At 50.6% G+C, this 18,274-nt stretch overlaps 1 protein-coding gene across 1 annotated transcript; it reads right to left on the reverse strand.

The window, feature by feature from the left end:
- Positions 1 to 635: 635 nt before the first annotated feature.
- On the reverse strand, positions 636 to 17,990 carry ACCS (1-aminocyclopropane-1-carboxylate synthase homolog (inactive)). Its single transcript, XM_081064946.1, has 15 exons — positions 17,406 to 17,990; positions 16,055 to 16,345; positions 13,087 to 13,146; positions 11,130 to 11,200; positions 9,916 to 9,985; positions 9,357 to 9,423; positions 7,252 to 7,349; positions 6,668 to 6,745; positions 5,795 to 5,895; positions 5,078 to 5,167; positions 4,052 to 4,097; positions 3,796 to 3,937; positions 1,586 to 1,728; positions 1,322 to 1,475; positions 636 to 1,183 (listed from the first exon to the last, which is right to left on the reverse strand). The coding sequence occupies exons 2-15, from the start codon at positions 16,343 to 16,345 to the stop codon at positions 1,086 to 1,088; spliced, it is 1,509 nt and encodes a 502-aa protein (XP_080921072.1). The 5' UTR covers positions 17,406 to 17,990; the 3' UTR covers positions 636 to 1,085.
- Between the last annotated feature and the right edge of the window lie 284 nt (positions 17,991 to 18,274).

Here is an 18,274-nt window from a genome sequence, read left to right on the forward strand (position 1 = left end):
CATCTCTAAAATGAGGAATAATGTCGGCTTCCCAGGGTTGTTAGAATTAGGACCAATACATGTAATTAACCCAGCACAGTGTCTGGCACATAGAAGGTATTCAAGAAAAGACAGGGAGGAGGACTGAAAGAAAGACAGAAAGAGGAAAACAAATCCTAAAACAAATAGCATGGTTTACAGAAACACTGATTTCACTGACATTCTCTTAAAACAGGATCACGGAAAGAGACAGCTTTACTAACCTGGAGTGTCGTCACCAGAGAAGGGACCTCAACACATGGCTTTAAGGTCAGATCAGAAAGCTCTTTTGGACTCTGAACTAAAGCACCCCTGGGGATGGGGTGGGTGGTCCTTTGCATTTTCAGGGTGGAAAGGTGAGTTAGTCTCCACAAAGGCCTCGGTTCAGGGTCCAGCCCCATATCTATCCCCAAAGCCATGGCTAAGTGACTCTGGTTTGGGATCATCAGTGAAAGCAGCTCCTTCCCAGGAAGGAGGAGAAGGAAGAGCATCCCGGAGTCAGAGAAGACCCCCATGGTCCTGTTCACCTTGTCCCAGGTCCCAGGTGTGCTAGGGGGGCCACACATCCTAAGTGTGTGAACAACATGAACATGTAGAATTAACTCCTTTTTCCGTGTAGTTTGGGAATTATCACTCTTTTTTATTTGGGGTGCATACTCTCTCTTATATGTGTTGTTCCTTTGACTTGTTTCCCTGGCAACAAAGGAGGAAGAATGAAAGCGCTACTAAAAAAAAGGAAAGGTTGTTTGTTTTCACATACACAGGGGGCTAAGGGCTGTGGTTAGGAAGGAGAAGTCACAACTCCTCCATTCTGTAAATTACCCACAACAGAGGCTTCTAGTTTCTTCCAGTTTTATTTAATGGGGGTGGGGAGAGGTGGGAGTTGGGCCAAGTTGAACTACAACTTAAGGAGTCTCCCACTGCCACCAAGAGAGGCAAGTTCTTCAGGGGCAGGGCTATCTTCCCAGGAAATGGCTCATCCACAGACAGTCTGCGAAGCCCTGAAGGCCCAGGTCAGCAGTGGCTGCCAGGCCCTGTGGCCACAAGGCCATGGGGCAATCACCAGCTCACCTGTGCTGGCCCCTCAGCTCCTGTGTCTGACAGGAAGGGGGGACTTCTGCCATCTGGGATTTGCTTTCGAGCACCCGCCGGACCCTCTGCATTCCTGGGAAAGGGAAGTGAGGATCCTGTCAGCACTGATGGCTAGGTGGGTGGGGAGGACTAAGCTGAGGCTGTTGGGGCCCCAAGTGGGGCCAGAAGAGGGCGGGCAGAAGGAGGGGGGCTGAGAAGGCAGGTGGCTCACCCAGGCGAAGCCGGTGGGCCTTGTCTGAGAAGACCAGGCGAAACCACCCGGGCTCTTTACACTCGAAAGCTTTGCCAAAGGACAGCAGCACCTTGTTGTCCAAAAAGCGGCGCCAAAGCAGCATTTCCTCCTCAAAGGTGGCCTCGGGCAGGTACTGGGAGGGTAGAAGGAGCTCAGGATGCAGACAGAGGAAGACGCCCCTGCTCCTCACCCACTGGTGGGAGGCTTAAACTCCCTCCCCACCTGCAGCTCCACCTGTGTTACCTTCCTCAAGTCAACCCAGATGAAAAAGCCTGCCCCACGGCTCAGGAAGGGGATTCCCAGGTCCCTGAGCTCTCCAGAGACATAGGTGTGTGCAGCCTTGAGCCGGGCATGGTTCTCCGGCAGGTACACCTGGCTGATCCAGTCTGTTTGGGTGAAAGAGAAACGGAAAAATAAATCTCCCATCAACCCTCCACTCTGTCCCACGAGCCTAAAATGCTGAAAAGAAAAAGGCCATGAGCTGCCAAGACTGGGTGAGCCCCGCCTCTAGCCAGCTGATTGGGGCAATCAGAATATTCAGTACTGGGTAGAAAGCACCTTAAATGTGGATACTTGGCTCTGCAGCTCCAGGGCCTGTAGACAAAGCCCCTCAGGAAGCAGACCCTAAACAAAGGCTAATCCACCCAAAAAGCAATGCTTCCCAGTCACACAGGCTGAGGTTCAGATCCCAGGGGCCCACTGACCAGACGTGGGGCCTTGGGCAACTTTGCTTCCCTGATCCCCCTTTTCTTTTTATTAACTTTTTTTTTTTTGTCTATCTCGTTCCATGAATTTTGACACATGTACGGATTTGTGTAACTGAACCGTTCCCTCACCCCAAAGAACACTCTTGGGCAGTTTATAGTCCCATCATCCCCTTCCCCACAATCACTGGTATGCTCTTTGTCACTTTCCAGAATGTCATAAAAGTGAAATCATACAGTAATAGCATCTTTCGAGACTGGCTTCTTCCACTCAGGCTAAGGCCTTTGGGATTTATTGCCGGGTAGCCCTGGGCCGTGTGGATGTACCAGTTTATTTCGCCATTCATCTGTGAAGGACATTTGCGTTGTTTCCAGTTTGGGTGGTGATGAGTAGAGCAGCCGTGAACATTCACGTAGAGGATTTTGTGTGACCATAAGGGGAACTAGCTAGGAGTGGGACTGCCGGGCCATTTGGTGTGTGTTTCACTTTATAAGCAACTGCCGGTGGTGTTTCAAAGTGGCTGTACCATCTCACATTCCCACCAGCAGTGAAGGAGTGTTGAAGCTGCTCTGTATCCTTGCCCACACTTGGTGCTGTCACTATTTTAAAAGTTTTGGCTATCATAGCAGGTATGTAGTATTTGGTCCTCATTTTCCTCATCTATAAAACAATGGGGAAAACACAGGAATACCTGCTCCCTAGGATTCTGGGGAAGGACAAATGAGATGGTACTTTCAGAACATCTGACAGGGCTCAATAAATGGTGGCAATTACAGGTCACTTTGGGCATCTAAACTCGCCATCTGAACCTGGGAACAGAACAGATCTGCATAAAGAGAGAGACTACCACTAGGACAATTTTCCCTTAGTAGCTTCTGTTCTCTTTTAAGTGCTCTGAGCTAATAATAATGAGTTCACCCGGACCAAGTGCCTATTATACAAGGTGCGATAGAAAAATACGGTGCATGTTTACATTTTAAAAATGTATTACAGTAAAAGACACATTGCCATTAATCCCCCTCACTTTGAACACATTTATCCCATTGTTCTTGCCACTTTCTAAAGCAGTTCTGAAAGTCCTCTTTAGTGAATGTCTTGACTTCATGCTCTATCATGACAATGCTCCATGCCACACATCGCTTCTGGTACGGCAATTTCTGTCGAATAAAAACATTATGGTGTGTCCTCATCCATCTTATTCACCAGATCTGGCACCGTGCAACTTCTGGCTCTTCTCCAAAGTCAAGATGATTCAGGACATCGAGGCAGCCATGACAGTGCAACTAAAGACACTCACGAAAGAGGACTTCCAGAACTGCTTCAGAACGTGGCAAGAATGATGTGATGAGTGTGTTCGAAGTGAGGGAGAGTATTTTGAGGGGGGGTCAATGGAATGTATCTTTTACTGTAATAATTTTTTTAATTTAAACATTAAATATTTTTTGATCACACCTCATAGGCCAGATATTACCCTGATTGGATGACAAATCACATTTAGTAACCCTACAAGACAGATACCATTACGATTGCTGTTTTACAGATGAGGGAAGAGGCTCAGGAGGTGAAGGAATGTGCCCTGCAGCCAGGAAGTGACTGAGTAACGTATGACCCTAGCCTGGGCCCCCAGCGGCTCCTCTCAAACACCACCTTAAATTCTTCTCATGTGGGAAGCATCCGTGATCCCTGGCCAGTGCCACACTGACTACAACCCTCCTCATATTCTCAGGTGACCAGGCCCAGGTAGTCACCGTGGTCGCGGAGCAGCTGTGCCATCTGGTACTGGACCAAGCCACTGAGACCATGATAGCGGCAGAGGGAGGCCACTGCGGTGGCCACATCCCGGTTTTCTGTGTACAATGTGCCGAAGCGGAGCCCGGACATCCCGAAGTCCTACAGGAGAAAGGCACTTTAGGTGGTGGCCATCCCTCCACAGAGGAAGCCGGTTCCACCTAACCTCTCTGCCCTCTACCTCCCTGAGACCCTCGAGGCCAGCCAGAAACCCACCTTGCTGGCGGCCCACATCACATGGGTCCTCTGGGGGTCAGGCAACCTGCAGGGAAGACAGGGAACAAACACAACACACACCCGTGAGAGCTCACACGTTTAGTCAAACACCAGGCGATGGATGGCTGAATCTGGTTCTTGATCAAACCCTGGTGTTCTCTCTTCAATCATCAGTTCTCATGCATCCTTTAGAGCATGGGTCAGCAAACCACAGCCTGCAGGCCAAATCCGGCCTGCTTTTGTAAACTGTTTTAACGGCACACAGCCATGCTCTTTCGTGCACCTACTGTCTGTGATGCTTTGTGCCATAATGACAGAGTTGGATGAGAGACCATGTGGTTTGTAAAGCCTAACATATGTGCCACTGGATCTAAAAATATTTGATTTAGAGCGTAGCTCAAGAGTCACTCTGTCAAACAGGCCTTCTCTGGTACAGAGTAGATGACAAGTCACTATTTATCTAGGTCCCGCTTTTCTAACACATAAATGAAGGGAGTAACAGCCCGTGTTTCATGGACTTGGCAGAGCTTTGGGAGGACTAGCTGAGAGAAATGACTCAGCAGGGCTGAAAGGTCTGAACAGACATCAGGAACTGTTAGAATCTCCGAATGTCAGATTCACAGACTTGACAGATCATCTGGTCCAAGTGTTTCCACAGGTGTTTTGGCCACAAATTCTTGGCTCAAACTAAATCTCATGAAAAAGCTCAAACAGCTGGAAGTGTGGGGCACATCCAAGAGTCTCCGGAATCGTTGCTGAATGAACCAGTGAGTGAGTTTCCCGCCCACTCAGCCCTCCCTCGAGGAATCCTAGGGCCTCCCCTTGGAGTTCTCAGAAACTCCACAGCACAATATGAAAACCACTGATGTGGCCCAGCCCTCCCATCTTCTCATTAGGAGCTCCGAGGGCCGTGGGATCAGCCTGATGGAAGAGGAATCACTCTGGGGCAGGCTATGCCTTGTGGGCAGAGCCACAGAGGGGCCGGGGCACCCTGGGTGGGAGTCAGCTCTGGTGGGGGAGCCTCACCTTTCCAGGCTTAGGACACTGCGGTAAGCAACCAACTCCTCAAACACGGACAGCATGTAGACCTCGTCCACCATCACATGCAGCTCATGCCTGGTGGCAAGTGGCAGGGAGGAGAGAGCTTGGTTAATAGGCCAAATGCATCCTTCAGGGTGGGGTAGCAATGTATCAGAAATTCAGAGGGACTGGGTCTAGCCTGGGATTACCAAACTTGTTTTATCCAGGAACAACCTGCTTTTGACTATATTTTTCAAACACACAGGAAGCCGCGTACAGAAAGCAGATGACAGTGAGGCTTTTGAAGCCCTGTGGGGGAGAGGCGGAGCCCTCAGACACCCCCACGGAGGAAGGGCAGAGTTAAGTACAAGAGAGTTAAATACAAACAGACCCAGAGTCAAGTCTGGCTTCTCTCCTCACTCTAAGTCTCAGTAAACCAGGGGTAATAACGGTATCTGTACCTAATAGGGTTGTTGGGAGGATTACATGACAAAGAGCATGTGAACTGCTTAGTAGGGTGTGTGGCCCCTAGAGTGTGCAATAAACGACAGCTATTGTTATGAAAAGAAAGAGAGAGCGAACTAGCATCCCAGCAACCTCCCCATCTCACTGCCAGGAAGGGCCAAAGCTGGAGAGAGAAAAGGGTGGGCGGACCTGCCCCAAAGCCCACGTCAAGACCTTGATCTGCTGGATACTTTGAAGGGTGAGTGTGGGGTGCCTCACCTCTTGGCAAATTCCAGATACTCCTGAAGCTCTTCTGGGGAGTAGATGTCGCCCAGAGGATTTTGGGGGTTGATGAGGATGAGGCCTTTGACCTTCACTCCCTGAAACCACCAACGGGGCGGGAGACCCTCAGCTCTTCCCAGAGGCGAGAGCCACATGGTCCTAAGGGCTGGGGCTGGTCTCTGGGCAGGCTCCCAGGGAAATGTGATGGGACCGCGTTTACCCCTCAACATGAAGCAAACGATGGCACAGAATTATATTACAGCATCGTGTCTGCCATGAAAGAAAACAAATGCGGAGAACAAAGCCCAAAAGGAAATATGTCCAAACACCAGCAGGGGTTCCCGTTGTTGGGAAAATTATGGGGTGGTGTGCCCTTTGAAAATTCCCACAGTGGGCATGTACTGCTTTGATAACGACAATTTAAAAAAAAAAAGTTAAGTTGAAGGATTTTTGAAAAGGGGACTGTATAGGAACCACCGGAGGATTACTGGACTCTGCCTTTCTTCAGGAAGCCTTGGAGTCCCAAAGTGCGGGGACCACCTCTTCAAATCACCAGGGAGACTGTTGACTTTTAAGTTCCACACTTGACCCGCTAAATCAAAATCAGGTGAAAGGGTGGGGGGGTAATATTTTTAATCAAGTTCCCTGGTTGATTCTGATTTGTACACCGAGGTCTCAGAGCCCTTCTCTAGTGGGAAGTCCCTCCATGGACAGGCTCTTGCTTCAGCCCCAGAGTGGTTCCATGCCGACCCCTGGTCCCCATCACGGAGCGCCTACACCACCCAGGAGGAGATCAGCCACAGGAAGAGGGGTCCATGCCCTGCTGAGACCCATCCACTCCCAGCCTTGGATTTCATTTGATCCCCAGACCTCAGAATTAGCTCCTTGTAGGGCCATCTCCAGCTTCTCCACTGTGAGCTGGAAGGGGTGAGAGTCCAGGTCAGTGACCTGGAAAAGATCCACAGCCAAATTCAGTGACCTCCCCGCCAGAAAAGTTGACCTCTGGGGGCCTCTCCTACCCCTGTCATCTCCAGCCTCCTTAAAACAGTCTTTGGAAAATTCAGGTGGTGTCACCCCCCTCTCACTGCAACCCACCCCTGTCCCATCACATCAGGGATACCCTCATCACTCTTAGCTTGCAGGAAGAGGCCCCAGACGTCCTCTGATTGGGGTCCAAAGACATCCACGTTGAGGTCTGCTCTGCTCCATCCTCACCCCACTATTTCTCCCTGGGGTTGGCCTTAGCTTCTACATTGACCCCAGAAATCTCAGAGCCGAGAGACTGGGAGCCCCTGGGGAACCCAGGCACGGGCCATGCTTACAGAACCCTTTTAGACGTCACCCCTGAGCCCTCAGCATGGACATCCTCCCATGTTCACCCTCAAATTCAGATGCAGGAAAGCCTTGGTGGGCAGGAAAGCGAAGGTCCTACCTGGGGTTCCAGGAACTCTTACCTCACTGTCCAGATAGACACAGACCAGTCGGATGTTGCCATAGAGATACACGTGCTGCGTGATGGCTCCATAGTAAGGCGCAGGGATCAGGAAAGCCTCTGGGGACAGGAGTGAGCCAGGGTCTGTCATCCTATGGCTCGAAGACCCGGAGACCCTGTCTACTGGCCCCACACCTCTGCAAGCCTTCAATGATCTTGGGAAACATTTGGGGAATACGAGTACTCCCTGTCTCAGCTCCCAAAACTCTTTCGAAAAATCTTAGATCCATTGAGATCGCTCCCTTTTCTAATAATTAGTAGCTAACACTTATTGAGCACTTACTACATGTTGGGAATTGTGCTAAACATTGATTTGCATTTTATCTCATTCGAGCCTCACAGTCACTCTGTGAAGTTAAGTACTAGTATCATCCTAACTTTGCCAATGAGGAAATTGAAGCTTACAGGATCCCACTGAAACACTTGACCGAGGAAACTTGGATCCATGAGTCGAAACAGCAGGGTGATTGGTGATCTGGGCTCAGATCATCTGGGCTCAACAAGTAGAAAATCTTGACAACACAGAGAATTGCCCAGAGATAGAATATGCTGCTTCAAGAGGAGTGGGTTCTCCACCCCTGGGGACATTCAAACAAAAGGCTGAGACCATTTGGTAGGGAGAGGATGTCACACAGAGACTAGATGGGGGTGGGGGGGGGGGTGATGAGATGACCCGGAAGTTCTACTCTAACGCAGAGCTAAAGGCATCCCTCCATGTGTGAAGAGGACACACAGGTCAAGCTGCTCTCCTTTCCCAACCTCCCTTTAGCACAGTCCACCCTCCTCTTCAAGGGGCAGCCTTTGTCCTACGTGTTCCCTTCCCTGGCCACAGGGAATGGACCAGAGGTAGACAAATGGCCCAAGGGAGCCAATCCCCTGACTGGCCAGAAACCCATTACGTTCTCTCTCTCCAGACTTTGCTCTAAGAAGCACAGACACTGTGAGATGAGATTGTTCACTTGAGTGGAAGGGTCATGGGAGTTGGAGCTGCTCCAGCACCCCTGGGCCATACAAGAGCTGAGGAAGGTCCAGAGAAAGGCCAGCATTAAAAGAGGGGGGAGGGAGACTGCAAACCCCAGGAGAGATAGAGTGTGACGCTATTCCCGTTCTTGAGTGTTCTAGAATGGATAGGCAATTGCCTATTACATCCTGGCAATGAATCGTCCTTCTTTGGTTCAAATCCTGGTTACTACTTCTTTGTGTGTGATTTTGACAAGTTACTTAACCCCCGGTGCCTTAATATTATTATCTTTTACATGAAAATAACCAAAGAACCTACCTCATAGGGGCTGTTGTGAGGATTAAATGACAGCTCTGCATAAAGCCTTAGGCCAGTGCCTGGAATGTAGTATGTGGTCAGTTAATGTTACTAATGTTATCATTATTAATTACGCTAGCCTGAGTGGGTCTCTGTTCCTGACAATGAACACCCCTGACCATGACCACGGCCAATGTGTTCTTCATATGACCATGGTTCTTATAGCAGGTATTCTGGCTGCCTACTGAACAGCCATTCCAATTTTCTTCCTTGCTAAGAGAGCACCAGATTTCTCAGATATGACCCGCAATGAGTCCAAGGAAGGCGGGCCTTCCCCCAGCCTGGGGGATGAATCACGTTTGGCTTGAAACAACCATGTGTTTCTTCCCCTTTGCCAGGGTTTGTGAGTCAGTTCTGGGCATTACGATGCGAGGGGAGCTCAACTGGGACGCTTCTGGGAAAGAATATCTCCATTCCCGCCAGCCAATACAAAAGAGACAGGCAAGGCACAACCTCCCTTTCTTCCTGCTTTAGAATACGCTGCCATGTGAGGATGCGCCAGCGAGCCATTTGTGAGCATGAGGAAAAGCAAAGGTCATCACAGAGCGAGAGCCCCGAACCCGGGCATCACACTGACTTCCCCGGGAACTGCTGACCCCTGAGGGTCTTGTCCAGCCACTTATTCAAGCCCCTGTAGTCCAGTAGTCTTTTATGGCCCAAAGCATTCGGATGCAGCTTGAAGATAGGCAGCTGGGGACAGTGCAGGTACAGGGCAGCTCCCAGGGCTGAGCGGGCCATAGTCCACTTACCCCCCGCCTCACACAGCACCGTGGCCAGAGCAGAGAAGAGGGAGGCACAGCCGTTCAGCACAACCACCTGAGGGTGACACATCCACGGGACAAAGATGAATGAGTTTAAGGAGGGATCAAGAACCTGCAGGCTCTGTTTCAGGATGGCACAGAGGGAGAGCCAGGTGGCAACTCGGTGCCCTCTGGGGCTGTCACAGCCAGGCCACAGGAGGTACTTGAAGGCTCCTTCTGACTCAGAGTCAAGTTCATTCATGTGGCTCATTCATGGGGACCTGCTCTACATCAACTGAGCAAGGAAAAGGGAGCTGCTTACTCAGAGAGTCTTGCCCCAAGGTGTAGAGGCAAAGAGGGGCCACAGAACAAAGTGGGGCAGAAATTATATCCAAACTCTAAATATCTAGGATGAGGGGGAAAGAAGGGAAGGGGTGTTCCTAATTCCACTTGGAAGTAAATCGAAACTAAGTGAAAGGCAGATCCCAAACCCACCTTAACCCTGGCCAGCCAAAAGTTGGGGGAAGGGGCAGAAGAGCAGGAAAGAGCAGAGGAGGGGGCTACTCACATTCTCTGGGTTAAGCGGTGCGGGGCTCTTGCAGTAGAAAGACAGGAACCTGGCCACTTCCTCCCGGAGGCTGGAGATGAGACAGATAGGCAGTACTTGTCAGAGGGTCTTCAACCCCCAGTAAGTCCCAAAGCTGCTCTGGTGAATCTTCAGACAGCTGCCACTACCCTTCCCTGTTTCCCAAGAGGGGGACGTGATTAGTATTTCTCTCTACTCCTTGGCACCCACCCCCACCCCCGCCCAGCCCCAGCACTACCCACAGGCATAGAAACTTTCATTCTCAGTAGTTCTAGGACAGCCAACCCCACCAAATCAGCAGACTTCAGGGACATCAAAAGCAACACTTTATATGTAGATCTAGCTAATAATAACAATAATAAAGATAAACTTTATTATAACTATTATCATAGTTATTATTGCTAATATTTATTGAGCATTTACCTTATACAGGTGTTATTTGGAGAATTTTACTCATTTAATCCTCATAGCAACCTTACGATGCAACTACTACTATTATTTCACAAAGAAACTGAGACTTGAAGGAATTCGGTCACTTACTGGTAAGTACGGTCCACACCCGAGCCCAGTGGTCTCCCTCAGGGGCCCACCACCCTAATGACTATGAGAGCACGTGCTTTGGAATGTCTCTTGGAATCAAGTCCTCCTTGGTCACCAAGCCCTTAGGACCGCATCTGTCCCCTGGGAAGTGCTCAGTAAGCACAAACTCTTACTGGTGTTATTTACCTTCTCCCATCTTACCAGTAGGAGAAGGCCCCAGCCAGCTCCACTTAAGCTAATTCTGGCTCCTCCAAAGCTGCTGAGAAAGCGGGGACAGAGACTTCTCCCCTGAAGCCCTTCCCGTGATTCAGACCCAGAGGAACCAAGCCAGTGAGCTCCTGAGCTGGGGCGGGAACGTGGGAGGCACCAGCTCCATGCAAATGCGCCAGGAGACCCACAATCACCAGGACTCCAGGAGCAGGCCCTCGGCCTAGGACAGGCTTTCTCAACCTGCCCCGATGGACAACTGGGGCCAGAGAATTCTTTCTTGTGGGGGGCTATCCTGGGCATTGTAAGAGGTTAAGCAACATCCCTCACCTCTACCCAGTAAATGCCAGTTGTGACAATCACAAAACATCTCCAGACGTTGCCATATGTCCCTTGGGAAGCAAAACTGCCTTGGGGCTGAGCGCCACAGGCCTATGGCAACTACTTACAACAGATGTCCCCTCCAGTCAGGGTACTGCAGCAGCGATGGCTCCACCTGCAGCATGTCATTCTGACTCAGCTGGGGACAGAGAGGGAAGAGCAGGACGAGGGTCACACCCGCACCGTGAGGGCCAGGACTGCCACCCACATCCACACAGAAGCAGGGTCTCTAAAGCCAACGGCTTGGTCTCCTCCTCAAAGAAACTGTGAGGGGGCAGCGCAGGGACAGCACTCTCATATCTATTTTGCTGATGAGGAAACTGAGGCTCAAAAAAGTAAGGTGACTCAGCCAAGGTCACAGAGCTAACAAGCAGCCATGCTGAGACATAACCCAGAATATTTGACTCCTAGTCCAGTGGTCTTTACACAGCACTGCCACCTAAAACAACCCCGACTGGTGGGTTTGCAGAGGTGCTCATGGGAGACAGTGCTACTCAGCTCTCCACGCGGTGACAGAAGAGGTCCCAGACTTGGCTTCCATCACCTTGGTCTTGGCTCCAACTTCTGCAGGGTCTCAGGCCACCGCCTTCCTGCAGCCTCAGCTCAATCTCACCCTTGGGGAAATGTGGCCATTTCTAGACCATCCCCAACCCCAACCGGATCTGGTGCTGGTTCGTGACTCCCAGGGCAACTCACACACCATGTCAAGGGAAGGCAGGGGCCTTGGGCAGTGGCACCAGAACAAGAAAGGTAATGAGCCACGTGCAGTTAACTGCAGACTTTCCCTTTCTGGTTCATCCATTAGAGCTGCGCTGTCCACTGGGGAGGGCATGCACCACAGTAGCTATTGAGTGCCTGGAATGTGGCTAGTCTGAATTGGGACACACTGGATACTGAAGCCCTGATCTGGAAATAAGTATGTCAAATATCTGATTGACAATTTTGTAATAATATTGATTACATGTTGAAATGATCAAATTTTATATGCTATATTGGGCTGAATAAAATATTCAAATGAATTTCACCAATTTCTTTTTATTTATTTTATAGAAAACTTAAAATTCTATATGTGGCTGACATTTTATTTCTATTGGACGGTGCTGAGCAGCCTGAGGCAGGGTGGGAGGGTGGGCGGAGCTGGCTTTAGGTAGAACAGGCCTTTCAAACCTGCTCTCTACACCCCTCTCCTCTTGGGCTTGGATTTGTCACCCTTTGACACATGTCCCCTTGGGTTAGTCCTCACTCTCCCCACAGTCCCAAACTCTGACTCCTAGGCCTTGGGAGACACATTTATCAGGTATTTCCAGTGGTTTGCTACAGATGGCTCATGCCAGTTCAAGAAATCTGATGATTAAATTCTCAGGAATTTTTCAAGCTGTGTTAAAAAAAAAAAAAAACACAGCCATTGCAAAAGTTCAATTATACACATTGTATGTCAATTATATAAGTAAATTATCCTAACAAGAAAGGTGGTAAGTACTCAAACAGGACTGCTCCTGATTATGTTACCACATTTTGCTATGATCTGTTTCTGAGGTTATTTCCGTCTATGTGTCTAGAAGGGGAACATGATATAAATGTGCCACTGTGCTTCTCTTCCAAACTCTGAATTCAGGGATGTCACATCAGTAGCTTGAAATTAACCATTGCTAGGAGTATTTACACCGTGGGAATTGGCAAAAGCTACAAATCAGGGCTGCACCGTCCACCCCTGAGCCCATTGTTTAATACTGACTACACTCCACTGAGTGTTTCCCCTGAGAGCAGGGACCCAGCTGGCAGGGGGGACTGAGTGAGGGGAAGAACCTGAAGAGATGAGAAAACAAGAGGAGAGGAGGGTGGTGATTAGCCCAAAACCACATAGGAAATTGTCCCCAAGGCAGAGCTGGAACCTGGACTCCTGACTCCCAGGCCAGGGCCGCTCAGGGAAGTGGCAGGCTCTTGTGGGGGAAGCATTTTGGGGAGTACTAGAGAAGACAGGCCCTCCGAGCCAGTGCTATGACCCAGAGGTGAACAGGGACTTACCCGCCTGCACAGTAGGTCAAAGCAGAGCTTGTTCTCACTGGTGCCCAAGTTAATGATGCCCTGGAGAGGAGAGATACAGAGGCAGGATGAGCATGGCAAAGGGCGTCAATTAAAGGTCAAGGAAGCAGCAAAGCAGGAGCTCTCTGCAATCCCTGCAAGCTCTTTGTTTGTCCCCCTTCAGAGCGCTGGCCAGTTTCTGCCTAGGTCACAGGGACTGCGGTGCATGCTTTATCTCCCCCACTAGATGGTAAGGTCCCTGGAGGCCGGACGCATGTCTAGACACCACTGTATCTCTCAGGGGCTTACTAGGACTCAATACATGTTTAGAGATGAAAGAATGTACAAGGTAAACTGGTGCTCTGGCAGGAATGGAAACAAGGGTGAATGTAATCAAGAAGAGCCTCTGTGCTAGTGGGAAGGCTCCCCAAGAGACTTGAGGAACACCACACAACACCTTGATCCCCACCCCATTCAGAAATTATTCTCATAGGAAAGGGAGGGGGAAAGGCACAGCCCAAGCTGTCCCTGAGGGTCCCCGAGAGACTCATGCACGATAAGTCCTGACCCCTGAGTCATTGAGGGTAATGGATAAAAGAGTAGAGCTGAAATGACCTAAACAATTAGAAGGCAGTGCTCCTTTGCGCCCTGGGAGCAAACTGATAGGCTCTTCGACCCACAGCTAATCCATCTAAAAGTCTGTCACTTCTCCCTTTAGAATACACGCACAGTGCAACCACTTCTCACCCTCCACTGCTAAGACCCTGGTCAAACCACCAGCATTTCTTATCTACATGATAGCAATAGCTTCCCTACTTCCTTTCTTGCCCACTCGCTCACCCTCCCCCCGAGTCTAATCTCCACACGGCAGTCCAAGTCCGAGTCATCTTTTTTCTTCTAAAAGATTTATGGGGGAATATTGGGGAACAGTGTGTTTCTCCAGGGCCCCTCAGCTCCAAGTCATTGTCCTTCCATCTAGTTGTGGAGGGCGCAGCTCAGCTCCAAGTCCAGTCACCCTTTTCAATCTTTAGTTGCAGGGGGCGCAGCCCACCATCGTGTGCAGGAATTGAACTGGCAACCTTGTTGTTAAGAGCTCACGCTCCAACCAACTCGGGAAGCTCAGCGGCAGCTCATTGCCTTCAATCTCGTTGTGGAGGGCATAGCTCACTGGCCCATGTGGGAATCGAATGGGCAACCCTGTTGTTCAGAGCTCGTGCTCTAACCAACTAAGCCATCCGGCCGCCCCCCAAATCATCTTTTTAAAACCAAAATCAGATCATATTGCTCCTCCTTTGAACACTTTCCATCCCGCTTTGTCGAAAATCAGAAGCTTCACCAAGTCCTATGAGACCCTACAGGATCTATTACCACCCTTACCCCCAGCACCTTTCTGACCTCATGCCAGTTTCTAACCAGTGGCCCCTGTGCTGTCCCTGGAACTCAGCAAACACAGTTCTACCCTGGGGCCTTCGCACTGACTGTTCCCTCTGCCTGGAGTGTTCTCCTCCAGGGATCTGCATGGCTGGCTCCCTCTAAGATGGCTCCCAGAGATGCCCACGTCCTGGTATTCACACCCGTGTGGAATGCCTTCTCTTTGCGTGTGAGCTGGATCTAGTGGCCTGCTTCTCATGCACAGAATATGCAGACGTGGTGGGCTGTCAGTGCCAAGATTAGGTTGTGGAGTCTGCAGCTTCTTTCTGGGGCACTTGTGATTCTCCCTGAGATCACTTGCCCGGGGGAAGCCAGCTGCCCGGTCATGGGGCAGTTCTGCAGAGACGCCCATGTGGTAAGGGACTGAGTCCTGCCAACAACCATGGAAGTGGGCTGGAAAGCGGCCCCTGCCCCCGCCAAGCCAAGTCCTCAGAGGAGACTGAAGCCCCAGCTTCACTGCAACTTCACGGAAGCTCTTTAGCCTGAAGCAACCACCCAGCTTCCTGAGCCCCAGAAATCGTGAAACGTTTGTTTTAAGCTGGTAAGATTTCAGGTAATTCGTTAGACAGCAACAGATAACAAAAACCCTCACTTTTTTCAGGTCTCTGCTCAAATGTCACCTTATGAAAGTGGCCTTTTGGGATCACCTCACATAAAATAGTAACATGCCCAGCCCACCCCATCACTTTATCCTCTTTACACTGCTTTCGTTTTCTCTATAGCACTTGCCACCATATGCATATATGGTGTTCCCCACTAGACTATAAACTCCATGAGGGCAGAAACTTTATTTTTGTTCATTGCTATAACCTTGCCATCTAGAACAGTGCCCAGCACGTGGGAGATGCTCAAGAAATAAAGATTATTAAAAGGTTGTTTGTGACAGCTCTCTGCCCTCTGAAAATATTACTAATAACTTATAATAACATTAATTATTCTAATGATAACGTTATATATCTATAACATTATATATATTAACATATCACATTAAGAATAATCGCAGCTATCATTTACTGAATGCTTTATGTGGAAGCACCATGCTAATAACTTTATAGACCTGATTTCATCTAATTGTGACTGTTCTACAAAACAGGTATCATTATCTCATTTTAGAGATGAACTGAGGTTTAAAGAGGTTAAACAATTAGCTAAAGAATACACAACCCCTAAGAGTAACAGTTGCGATTAGTTCGAGCAGTTCGAGCGATTAGTGCGATTAGTTCCAGATTAGTGCCAACAGCTGCGAGCCTTAGTTCGTCCCAGCTCTAAAGTTGACTAGTTGATACACTGTGGGTCAGAATCCATATTAGAGCATTCCATGGTTCTTGAATTCCTCACAAATCAAGGTCCCCTTAATTATAACTGGGTCATTTTCTGATCCAGGTAATAAACGAGGGCCTCTCCAAGCTACAATCAGAAGCCCTCTTGTAGATCAGAGGACAGTAGGTCCAACCTGACAAGAGCAAGCTGCTGCCGCCCATTGGTCAAGGTCGGGTATCCCACCCTGCAGTCCTTTATTGGAGAGGAGGACTTCACTCACATTGGGGTTCTTATCCTCGTCATACTCATCCATGTGGTAGGTCCTGTAGCCCTCCTCAGCAGAGTCCCAGAACCATTTAATGATTTTTCCTCTCGAGGACAGGTGGGAGCTGTCAGAGGAGAATGTGGCGATGGGATCTCCCACTCCATAGAGCTTCGGCAGCTTCTGGTCTGGTTTCCTGGCGCAGTCTCTTCCCAGACCATCCCCATAGTTACTGTCCAGGCCCTGTGTGGAAGCTGGGTCCAGACAGGTGGTAGGTGCCCCGGATTCGTTCTGAGGGTGGGTGAACATCTGCAAAAAGACAAAAGCACTCAATGCCTGATCAAGGACTTTCCACAGGACCAAGCCATCAAAAATGAATTGGGATGGGGGTGGCTGGTTAGCTCAGTTGGTTAGAGCGTGGTGCTAATAACACTAAGATTGCCGGTTAGATCCCCAGATGGGCCACTGTGAGCTGTGCCCTCGCTCATCCACTCCCCCCCAAAATGAATTGGGAGTCATGGGGCCCTCCCCCTTCCTTATCTGCCCTTCCTTTAACTTTATGCACTAATTGCATCCTGTGTCCCTGACTACTTGTAACCATGTGTGCAATCACTTCAAGCACATTCTGTTAAGGATGGATTCCGTGCCAGGGTTTGCGCTTGCTACTTTTATATGACTTTACTATATAGGTGTTTGTTTGACTTTTCTGCGTTTTTCATTCTGCAGCCTAAGGGGTCACCAATTGTCTTTTCCCATTTTTGCTGACCTGAATTTCAAACACCCAGGTTAGAATTTTTTTGGCTTAAAGTTGAAAAAGCCTGGAGTCCCAAAAGGTCTTATAGTGACTGATGTAAATAGGGGTAATGGGTGGGATGAGATTATAGATGGTCTGAAGTAAACCGTGGGTGGGGCCTAAGGGGTGGAGAGTGGGGATCTCTGCAAGTGCAGGCACCCAGGCAGAGCTCCAAGGCCCACTCTTCCCTCCCAGTGGTGGGATGCCAGGATTGGGTGGTCTTATCCTGAGAGCAGGTGGGAGCTCCTCCACTTTCTAAAGCAGTTTCCTCATCTGCACAATGGGTATAACCATAATACTTCATAGGGTAGCAGTGAGGATATAAGAACATGAGTTAATGTAGATAAAGGCGCTTAAACAAATCCTGGCTCAGGGCCAAAGTTCAGTAAAATATATAACTCTTCCCAAATTTTCCCAGTCCTAACGCACAAGCCCCACCCGCAGAATAACTCAGGACACACCAAACGACGGGGGACCAGCCAGCAGCTTAAAGACTTTGGGGCTCCCCGATTAAATTTTGCTCCACGAAGTCACCCCTGGGGTCCTCCCTCATTGGCTGGGCATCGCAGCGCTCACCTGGGCACCTCCGGAGCCCAGGCCAGCGGAAGGGCCGAGGGCCGCGCAGCCTGGGGCCAGGGGTGAACTGACACCAGCTCTGCGCCGCCGCGCGGGAGCCAAGGGCGGCTCCGGCTTCTGGCGGAGCAGCGTTGAGTCCCCAGTGCGACCAGGCCTCAGATCCCCCGGTGAGGCGATGGCGGCGGACAGGAACGCGCGGGGCCTCTGCAGGCGGCGAGCTGCGCGGAGCCCCAGGTTCCAAGAGGAGGAAGTGTGTTCGGGGCACTGGGCTTCGAGACGGAAGGACAGAGACCTCTGCAGAGTCCTCGAGCCCTTCACAAAGGGTGGGCTCCCAGTCTGCACAACCGGGATCACACCGACCCGGCCGAGCTGGAGGCGCGACGTGGACACTCAGGAGACGCGAGGCCAGGGTCGGTGCTTTCTGCGCGGGCGACGCAGCCCGCAGGCAGCCGGACGGGGGGCTGGGGAACGTCTGCGCCCCGTGACTTCCCGGGTCGGTGAAAGAGCAGCCCGCCCCCTTGCGACTGAGGCCGGAGGACGCCTCCGTGTGGCCCGCAGGATTCCACGCGCACACGCGGTTGCACCGGGGGGACCCGGGCTCCCCCGGCCCTTCCGGTGCCCGCCGACCGCCCAGGCCCCAGGAGAAGCCGGAGAAGGGGAAGAGGCCCAGGGCAGAGACCACTGAGAGGCGCGGGTAGCCCGCTGCCATCTCAGCGCTCTGTTGCCCGAGCGCCTGGGGCCACCTCCTGGCCCTGGTCTCCCCAGCTGGGTCGTGGGGGCGCCCTCCTCTGCCTCCGGGCCTCAGTTCCCCAATATTGAGGCCGCTAGAGCCACGGAGGTTTCTTGGCAAATACATGCCTGGTCGTGAC

The sequence above is a fragment of the Rhinolophus hipposideros genome (genome assembly GCF_964194185.1).
Source record: "Rhinolophus hipposideros genome assembly, chromosome: 10".
NCBI lineage: Eukaryota > Metazoa > Chordata > Mammalia > Chiroptera > Rhinolophidae > Rhinolophus > Rhinolophus hipposideros.